General features: G+C 35.9%; 1 protein-coding gene across 1 annotated transcript in view; it reads right to left on the bottom strand.

The window, feature by feature from the left end:
* Positions 1-2129: 2129 nt before the first annotated feature.
* The window catches only part of LOC101096891, a 339394-nt gene continuing 330284 nt past the window's right edge, over positions 2130-11239 (bottom strand). Inside the window, exons 24-25 of the mRNA XM_045058641.1 lie at positions 4542-4701; positions 2130-3542 (exon numbers count right to left, since the gene is read on the bottom strand). Of these exons, the coding sequence (XP_044914576.1) occupies positions 3399-3542; positions 4542-4701 (304 nt within the window). The 3' untranslated portion in view covers positions 2130-3398. The remainder of the gene's footprint in view (positions 3543-4541; positions 4702-11239) is intronic.

Below are 11239 nucleotides of genomic sequence, written 5' to 3'. Positions count from 1 at the left end.
AACTCAAACATTGTCACAGTCACTAGCCAAGTGCACATAAGTAGCAACACCTATACAAAGAAGAGAAAGCAGGGTATGTATCTATGTGTGCTTGTGTTTCCCCTGTATACGTTCATGATAAGAGTCGCTGATATAATTCCATTGTCTGGCCACCTATTAATAAAAACTATTCTAACACACAACAACAAAAATAATAATCTTCATTAATTGCATCTGGTAGTTCCCAGATAAGACATACACGTGAGAAATAGACATTTTAGGTTTTATGCTTTCCAATTATGCTACTTGAATGGATCTCTAACTTTATGGTCCACTGTCCCACGAGGCACAACTTTCTCCAACCCTTCTTCTCTGCCTAACATCCCACTATTTTTATGAGCTTCAATAGCCCCTTTTAAAGTGGTAGTTTCTTTAAGAAAATAATTACAATGTAAATTAGTCTTCGACAAATAGTAAGGCACATTTTGGAATTAGGTTCCTAAGTATTGAAGCTTTGCTTCCTGATATGTTTAAAACCATTACATAAGTTTAACCATAGCCATTCAATCTATGTACCTAGAAATATCATTTCTTCTGTTGCTAATGAAGGTCCTACGGCACAAATTTATTAAAGGTATACGTTTGCATGGGATAATAATTGGGTCGATAATATTAAATTCATAGGCTCATTATTTAATTGCAAGGGCAGATTATGAATACAGCTTCTAAAATGTATTTTAATGAAAAACACTACATCCTGACCTAATCATATCAACCTTATGCTATCTAATTAAGGATGCAAAAAATCATTAGAGTTGCAAAATATTAGTTCCAATTCCATCAGGCTGTGAGCTGCCCCTTCATGAATATATATATTTTTACTCATGATAAATAGTTAATGAGGTAAAAATGACAAAATTTGCATGTAGGCAAATTAGTTTAATAGAATAATGTCTTTACTGACTACTGAAAGTGACCTTTTCCTTTTCAAAAGAATGGTTAAAATACTTTGAAATTATCATGTGGCTGTCTTTGCACAAATGACAAATTACATGTATGAACACTGTAAAAATTACAAAATGCAATAATCCTAAATTCTCATCATAGTGTAAATGTGTTCTGTGCTTTTGCATTTATCAATTTAATAAAAGGAAATTAAGCATATTATAAAGTGTCCATTTGTGTGGCAATTTTTAATCCAGAGCATAAAAATGAGAAGCATGTGCTTAATAGCTGCTACTGTGGCAAGGATCTAGATCAAATTTTTAAAGTGCAAAAATTCTAGACTACTTACTTGAAATGCTTTGATATTAAAGTGTCTGTTCCACTCTTAATTTAGCATTTTAGATTATAGATGATGATTCTAAATTAAACTAGCATTGTATCTTGAAATTAGTACATCAATGATTCAACAGGACTACCTTGCTTCCCTATTGAAATAAACTGAACAAACAAACATGAAACAGGTTAAGAAGAAGAACATTAAAAAATTAATCATCAGTAAGAGGAAGTCTTCACAGTATAAATACCAGGTCATGAAGAGACACAACAAATAAAATATGTATGTCTATTCACTTAAGTGTAGGAATGTTTCTATATGCTTAATAAACAAGACCCCCCCCCCAACAAGAAATAACAGGTGCTCTACAGATTTTCAGATGATTTGCATAAACATCTCTGAATCTCATCACTGATGGATGCTGAGTCTATACATATTGGGGAAGAGACAACAGCAATTTATCTGGGTATATTAATTTCTGTTAATGGCCCCAAAGAATCTAAGCCAAAATATTTTACTTAAGACACAAATGCCTTTGATAAAATTATTTACTTTCACTGCATTTAAACAAATCGTCTTTTCTTTGATCCATCTCAATGTGTATACAGTGTATCCACTCTTTTCCTGAGTTCTATGGTTATCCATCATGGGTCAGCTACGCCATTTTATAAAGAAGGGGATAAATATTTTTTTTTCAACGTTTATTTATTTTTGGGACAGAGAGAGACAGAGCATGAACGGGGGAGGGGCAGAGAGAGAGGGAGACACGGAATCGGAAGCAGGCGCCAGGCTCTGAGCCATCAGCCCAGAGCCCGACGCGGGGCTCGAACTCACGGTCCACGAGATCGTGACCTGGCTGAAGTCGGACGCTTAACCGACTGCGCCACCCAGGCGCCCCAAGAAGGGGATAAATATTAATTTTAAAGAATTAAGGAATTTCACAATCTCCATTAATTTTCCTTCTAGCACCTAAACATTCATTTTTTCTCCCACTTTTTATCCCCACTCCTCTCCCCCTGTTGTTCAACTGAAATCATTTTGGTACTCAACTTTGGGTTGCTTCCAAATTCCTAAACTTCCATGTTGTGAAAAAAAACAGTGAAATAAATATACTCTACCTACCCCAGTCATTTTGACGTTATCCTACAAAGAAAGTGCTCTTTGCTTAACTTTTGGGATTATTTAAACAATTTGAGCCTTTTTAAATTCTGTTTATTTTTTAAGTAATCTCTACACCCAACGTGGGGCTCAAACTCACAACCCTGAGATCCAGAATTGCATGCTCTATCAACAGAGCCAGCAGGGTGCCACAATGATTTGGGCCTTTTAAAAATTATGCTGTTGCCAAGGATTTTTGAAGAAGAAACCCGGATGAATGTGGTAAAGTGAAATGCGTTTTATTTCAAGTCAGAGACAGTGGTCATCAAAATGTCTGCTGGAATGTTATATTTATCTGTCAACTTAACAGAATTCAAAACATATTGCATATATTAATAGTAAATCTATGTGGAATTTTTTTAAAGCTAATGTTTAGGTTTCTATCAGACATAGAATGGAATGAGGTAGATTATATGTTCATTATATGGACAAATTAAATATGTTCAATTATTCAATCATTCATGCATGCATTCATTTACGTACTAAATGAATAGATAGCAAAAATGTACTGTGTTCTGCAGACATTATTAAAGATCAAGAACACAAAATGGAGAAGACACTCTATCACACAAGATCTTAGTTTAAAAAAGAAGAGGGAAACACAGGCAGATAATTGTTAATTTGTGTGTTAGAAGGGTCAGGTAAACCAGGTTTTGGCAAAAAGGAGTCGGTCCTCTCTGGGGACACCCCATAGAAGCAACACTCAAGCTCAGCCTGGAAGAAGAAATAGTTTGCCAGGTCGTATCTGAGGAGCTGGGAGGACGCTTCTGCAAAGACAGAGGAATGGAGGGTAATATAAAAGAGTATAACATATGTAGCAAGTTATCCTTATTTTTGTACGGACTAATGATATTTTAGTAAGAAGCATTAGGCAAGAGGATGGCCGGATGGCCGGAGGGGAGGAATGTGGATACAAGAGACATCACTGGAGAATCATATCAAATGTCAAAAACACAATAGTATGAATTTTGGCTTTTATTCTTCAGGCAATGGGTTTATGACAGGGAAATGCAGGGTCAGATTTGCACTTTGGAAACGTTCTAGAGAATAAATTCATGGCCGGTATGGTGATGTGGCAAGTGCAGCGTGAGACTGAAGATAAAGCAGTTAGCAAAGAATTGCTGGTCTTCAGAAGTTGGGTATCGAGGTCACAGATACACAGAAGCAAATGAAATAGAGAAGAGTCAATATTAAGAAAGTAAAATCAGTAGAACTAACTGGATGATCAAACTGGAAAAAAAAAACTCGGAAACAAAAGTCTAGAAAAAACTCAGAGTTTGCGATCTTTAGGATTCAGAACAGATGAAAATGCCATGTGCATTACGGATGTGTAAATGCTATGGTTTTGTGATACAAGTGAAATGCATTTGCCAATTAACAATATGTGTTAAGTCAATTTTGTTTGGAACATACTGGGGTTTAGGTGTCTTTGGGGTGCGCACCGGAAGATATCAAATAGGCTGCTGGATGATATTACTTTAGAACTCAGAAGAGAGGTGTAGCCTTGAGATACGCACGTAATAATCTTCGAAAGGCTGGAAGATCCGTTGCAAAGGGGGTTAACAAAAGGATAGTGTGTAGAGTAAGAAGAGAAATAAATCAAGTACAGAGCCCCGGGAGATACTACCACAGAAGAGGCTGATGGAGGGAGTGAAGAAGTCTGTAAAGGAGATTATTGAAAGAGGGAAGAAAATCAAGAGGACTGACTAACAAAGGCATCAAAGGAGAAAAACCGAAATAATATTCTCTTCCTCCTGTTCTCCCAAGATGACACTGAAGCCAACAATTATGTCACATATGGGAAGTCTGTCCCTCGCTTCTTTTATATTCTTCACCACCCTTGTGTAATTTGGCCCAATATATATACAGCAGGTATCAATAAATATTTCTGTAAGAAAATAACACTGCGGCACTCTAAGAACCACCTGGCCATGTTTCCTCATTTCAACTCATAAAAAATGATCAATATACAGTTGAGTTGCAAGATTTGTATAGTGGTGGCAGTCAAATTCAATAATAAATGGCTTCAAGAACAATGTGAGGAAATTTAACAACTTACTGATATGCCAACAGAATGAGTTTCTCTTGCGCAGTCAAAAAACAAATCTACTTCAAACCAACTCACCTTCCTTCTGTCACCGTTGATTCCTCTCCACTGCTCAGACCTTTTCACTATGTAACTGAGCTCCTGATTGGAAATCTCCAAATCATACGGTATGAAAAACTTGGTTTCTTCACTATGGATGCGTTGAAATACATCCAATATCCAAGAATCATTGTGCAATCTAAGAGCAAAACTACCTGTTATTTTTGTTCCCTAAATATTGTAAACTTTTTTTCTTCCAAAAGCGTTAAACAATTTATGTTTCTTCTATCAATTTCTATGTATTCTATTCTAGTTCATCATTCCCATTTATTTTTCAGAAATTATTTGACTAAGAGTCCAGAAATAATTTAATAATTTCCTCCACTAAACATCAAAGAACAATCTGGGTTGTTGTTGTTTTTTTTTTTTTGCCATTATCTCCTATAAGCCTACTATTTCTGATTTTTGATGCCTGAGCAATAGGCTGTAGAAAATTAAGAAATATTTAGCCATTAATATGTATTATGGATATCCACATTAATTCGAACGTGAGGGATTTGGCAAAGGAAACTTAAATTTGGATTTCTTTCTTTCTCACTGAGTTGGTTTGAGTCCCCCTTTGGTAGAAACCCCACTGGACCAGCTCCATTGGCACAGAGGTTTCGCTGAATTGGTTGTTTTCCAACATGAATGATAAATGGATAGCTTTAGTGAGGCACCTAAACAGATAAACTGTTTACTTAATTGTCTCCAACTTCCCCAAACAGCTCCAGCTATTAATTTAGAAATGCACTGCGCTTCTTGTGACACTAATAAAGTAACAACAAAGTATCTTACTGAAAAACATTAATACTTCTTTAGTAACATTGAGGTGAGTATTATAAATACCAATTAGGCCAATGCTTATAACATTTTTCCACTAAATATGCTTAAGTTCCGAAAAGAGAAAATATGTATTCTATTCCTGATTGAGCAGTATGTTTACTTTAATATCGTATGCTTTGTCTTATAAAACTTTGAACAAAATTGAAACTCTAGAGAAATATCGTATTCATCCTGTGACTTAGTGTACTCTTGGCTCACCATGTATACCTGGACCTAGTTTAAGCAGCACACATTTTTCCACTAACAGTCTGCAGGCCAAGTCAAGAAACCCAATGCATCACAGTATCAATAAACTACCCATTTGGAAAGTTATTACAAAATGCCCAAGTTATGAATTAGAGTCCCAAGATAGTTAAGCATTACATGGAAATGCCTTTCTGTACAAAGTAGAGATCTGTAAGTATTTAATTTCAATGATCAGGATAATTCTATTTGGTTTAAATAGGCTAGATGATTAAAACTAAAATTTATTGAGTTCCCATTATAATGGTGGCCTTTCACATCCATTATTTTATCTAGCCTTCCTTTAATCCTGTCTTTTACATAATATAACACTAAAATTAAAAAAAAATAGTCTTGCTGTTTATTTTTTTTATTTATTTATTTTTTTCAACGTTTATTTATTTTTGGGACAGAGAGAGACAGAGCATGAACGGGGGAGGGGCAGAGAGAGAGGGAGACACAGAATCGGAAACAGGTTCCAGGCTCTGAGCCATCAGCCCAGAGCCCGACGCGGGGCTCGAACTCACGGACCGCGAGATCGTGACCTGGCTGAAGTCGGACGCTTAACCGACTGCGCCACCCAGGCGCCCCTGGTCTTGCTGTTTATAAGTAACAAAGACAGCATTTAAACCCAGAGCTAATGCCAAGGTTCATTTCATTCCACCATCTGACTCTTCAGTGAAAGTAACCAATACAATGCATATCTTCATTTAACGAACTCTATCTTGATTCTTTCCAAAATAGTAAAAATAGATTTGTTGACCCTACCTGCCAAGTAAGGTCTATGTGTCTTTTATTTTCCCCCTATTTTGCATTCATTACAGAGTGGCAATAAAAGCAAAACTGCCAGCCAGTGTCACCGATGGCCCAAGACAGGCCATATGGCTTGGTACCGTCTTGAAATTCAACTACTACTCTTATTGTGCCTTGGGATTCTAGGTTGGCCGTTTGAATGATTTGCTAGTTGTCTTGTTAAACAAGAACTAGTCTTTACCATTCTCTTAAGCTTGCTTAATGTAACATTCATCTTTTTCTTTTAATGGTAGGAAGATTTAATGTACTTAAATTACTGTCAATTTGCTGCCATAAACATTTTCTATATGAAGATTTTAAGTGCAAGATTATCAACAACGCAATTAACTTTGAATTAATTAGGAATCACAGTCCTGTTTCTGCTAACTTCTGTTCCTTTTGCCCAGAAAATGTCTGTCGTCTCTTTATATCTCCTTCATTCTGTGTGAAAGAATAATTATGTAAACATCCAAGCAGGGATCTACAGGATGGTACACAAATGTTTGAACAGAGAACAAAATGGCACATTCGAGTGTGGAAAGCTGTACAAAGATTAATCGTGTTTTAGCTTTACATTTTTTGCTTGCTATGTTGAGTGGCATTTTCCAGTGAAAAAGCTTGGTGATGGGTTGTGAATGAGTCAACTTACCAACCATTACTAGTGTTTAGCATAGCTTCCAGGTCTGTAGAGCAAGTTCTCACAAAAAAAAGGGAAAAAAAATAGTCTGTAGTTATATGTGCAAAATTTTTAAAATAAAGGGAGTGTTGAATATTATATAATTCATTTGATAATATAATCAGTCAAGTGATATAACATTTACCCAAAAGTGAGTTATTTTATCCATTTGGATATTTACACAGGCCATACTGATCAAAAGTGGTGCATATCTCAAACTTTCACTTCTCCAGTTCTTTTTAGAAAGTTAAAGAGTCCAAGTAAATGTTAAGTAAATTTCTATAAAGACATTCAATGTCTAAACAGTTTCAATTGCATAAATAAACTAGGCATTGGGAGACATTGATGAGAGAGAGCAACAGACTAATTTCTCTGTATAAACAACATTGGAGACAGTCAATGAAATATGGAGTTTAAATTTTCCAGGATCATGTTTAATTATGAAAGTTTGGTATTCTCAAATGGGTCAGAAATCACACACACACACACACACACACACACACACACACACACACATACACACACACAGATGCACATTTAGTTCCATGCATTTTCTGCCATTGTAGGCATGTGTGTATAAAAATCAGGTTGAATTATATAAAATTGAAGATACTAAATCCTAGTAGATGAGAGAAGAGAAAAGGAAAAACAAACATGGAAAAATTTTAAGTAGTGCAATTAGAAAAAGAATATGAAAGTTCATTGTATTATTTTAGCAATTTTTATAGGTTTGAGTTACTCTTTAATAAAAAGCTAATATTTTACGATAGTCTATATCATTACATGATGATGGTTACAAATTCGGATTTCTTTTAACAATACAACTATTCAAAGTGTCTGAAAATTTTACATTTTTAAATTATTTCTTCAAAATGTAATTAAAAGAGAAACGGTATTCCACCTGTCCATAAAGCCTTAGGCATTATTGTTTATAGAAATAGGTCACATATTATGCCACAGGTTCTGATGATGGCCAATGAAACAAAGTAATTTACAAAGTCCTCTGCCCTGTGTCCTACATTTGAAGCAATTCATTGCCTGGTGAATGGCAGAAGCTATTATGTTTGGTTCACATCTGAATGTGGGTCATTTACAGAAACCTAGGATGTGACATTTCTTTTAAAGCTAAAAAGGACAAGTGTGAACATTTAGCTAATGTAGTATTTTAAGGGTCATGAAAAAGGATGGAGTCTGTAACTGAAACCAGCTCTAAAAGAAAATACATATATATGTGTGTGTGTGTGTGTGTGTGTGTGTGTGTGTGTATACATATATATGTGTGTGTATATATATATATATATATAAATTTAAAAGAATCAAATATGATTGCTTCCTTTTAACTCCAAAAGTTACAAATGAGTTCAGCAGTATGGCTTTATAAATACTCTAGTCAATTTACTCATAAAACTACTTTTCTACTGGTGTAAGTACATTAGAATGCTTCAGGTATAGCTCTGAATAGCATATGCTTGCCAAAATTTATTCTTATTCTGTTAATTATAAAAAAGAATATGTGAACAGATTTCACATATTCTTTTTTATAAATGTTTATTTATTCATTTTGAAAGAGAGAGAGAGAGAGAGAGAGAGAGAGAGGTGGGGGAGGGTCAGACAGAGAGGAAGAGAGAATCCCAAACACGGTTGGCATTTTCAATGCAGAGCACAATGCACGGCTTGATCCCAAGAACCCTGTGATCATGACCTGAGCCAAAATCAAGAGTTGGATGCTCAACCAACTGACCCACCCAGGCGCCCCCGCTCACATATTCTTTAGGAGACTTGTTGAATATTTTAAATGAGGTGTATGACATTAAAGTTTTTATATGTATGGAGGAAGCTTTTGTTGGCTTTCTGGAAACACTTGAATGCTCACCATTCTGTTAACACTAATTGAAATTCAAATGGTTTTGGTTTGAAATCATACTAAATAAAGAAAAAGAGAAATACAAAAAAAAAAGAATAAAAAAGAGAAAATAAAAAAGGGGAAAATACTTTTAGAAAAAGAGAAAAGAAATTTAGAAAATGAAAATGTGCACACAATGGGAAGTCGTCAACCCCCCTCCACCCCCATTTCCAGAGATAGCTCTATCATGGGTTTATGAGTTCTATAACCTTCAAAATATGAGTGGTCTCATGTTTTGAAGGGGACAATCATCCTCTTCATTCACTCCTCATTAATTTACTACCTTAATCAACAAACATTCACATATGCCTACCAAACATCAAGTACTTGGTAAGTGCAAGCAGTAAGGAAGGGGGTAGGGGAGTATCCCAGGAAGTGGGTGGAGAGGACCCTGTGTGGGGCCCTGAAAGCTGCAAGAAGATGGCAGAGTGATGAACAAAGCACAGAGTATTAGGGTAGTATAACATAGGGAAGGCAGGGCCCAGGTCAAGAGAGCTCTTATTGTGATAGCAATAGGCAGCCATTATGTGGATTTAAGGCAAGCCTTGATATAATACTTTTTAATTAAAAATCATTCTGGTTCTAATGAAGAGAATAGATTAAAAGGCACAAAGAGGAATATAAAGAGACTAGTCAAAGAGACTAATGTTATGGTAAGTCAAGGGAGAGATCAGGGCATATTGGAGAAGAAGGAGCCTATAGATAGAACACGATGGACAAGTTCAAGACTTAAGGAATTGTCAGAACCTAGAAAGGATGAGTGGAGGCTGAGAGAGAGGAAGAGTTTGAGGACAGACCCCAAGTTCCTTCCTCTTTCCTTTCCTCTCTCCTTCTTTCTTTCTTTCTTTCTTTCTTTCTTTCTTTCTTTCTTTCTTTCTCTTTCTTCTTTCTTTCTTTCTCAGAATTGGATTGGTGATCTTGTCATTTACTGAGACAGGGAACCCTAGATGAAGTGATTTGGAGTAGAAAACAATGAATTTCTTTTCAGAATGTCAGTTTTGAAGTCCTATGGGCATATATGTGTGGAATTGTCAAAGTTAATTGAAAGTTCTAAATTGTTTGACTAAATTCATGTATATCTTGAAAGAACTGAATTTTAGAACTAAACTGAGCTGCCTAAATTACAAATCTGTTAGAAATATACTATTTAAATCAATTAAGTTCAGATCAAAGTTTTACTCTTTTTTTCTAAAGAAAAAAATTGAGTACGGATGTCACACAATGTTACCTTAGTTTCAGGTGTACAATATAGAGATTTAACTTCTTTACTTTTTTTTTATTTTTTAATGTTTATTTATTTTTGAAAGAAAGAGAGAGACACAGAGTGGGAGCAGGGGAGAGGCAGACAGAGAGGGAGACACAGAATCTGAAGCAGGCTCCAGGCTCTGAGCTGTCAGCACAGAGCCCAATGTGGGGCTCAAACCCACTAGCCGTGAAATTATGACCCAAATTATGGCCTAGGCCGAAGTTGGACGCTTAACCGACTGAGCCACCCAGGAGCCCCTGGACTTCTTTATATTTTATGCTACACTCACCACAAGTGTAGCCACCATGCAACATTGTTACAATATTATTGACTATATTCCCTGTGCTGTGCCCTTTATTCCCAGGACTTATTCCTTCCATAACAGGAAGTCTGTGTCTCTTACTCCTGTTCACCCATTTTGCCCATCCTGCCAACCCCTTCCCTCTGACAACCATCAGTTTATTTCTCTGTACTTACAGGTCTAATTCTGGGTTTTGTTGTTGTTGTTTATTAATTTATTTGGTTGATCCTATAATTCCACTACTGCGTATTTACCCGAAGAAAATGAAAACACTAATTTGATAAGATACATGTGCCCCTATGTTTACTGCAGCATTATTTACAATGGCCAAGATATGAAAGCAACATAAGGGTCCACCCATAGGTGAATGGAAGGAAAAAAAAGTGTGGTGTATGTGTGGGTGTGTGTGTATGTTACCTAGCCATAAAATAAAGGACTAAATCATGCCTCTGCAACAACATGGATGGATCTAGAGGCTATGATGTTAAGTGAAATAAATCAGACTGAGAAAGACACACATCACACGATTTCACTCATATGTGGACTCTAAAAAACAAAGTTTTACTCTTTATTTACTGTCCACATTTTAAAGAATCATAGAGGTAAAACCCTTGCCAAAGACACACAAGCCAAGATTCAAGCCAGGCCCAACAGTCTTCAATCCAGGTATCAGACCACGACATCGTATTCATTCATTAGGTGAAAATTAACC

Source organism: Felis catus, chromosome B2 (assembly GCF_018350175.1).
Source record: "Felis catus isolate Fca126 chromosome B2, F.catus_Fca126_mat1.0, whole genome shotgun sequence".
In the NCBI taxonomy this organism is placed as follows: Eukaryota; Metazoa; Chordata; class Mammalia; order Carnivora; family Felidae; genus Felis; species Felis catus.
The sequence above is the reverse complement of the archived record's forward strand: the minus strand, read 5'-3'. Positions and strand labels throughout refer to the sequence as shown.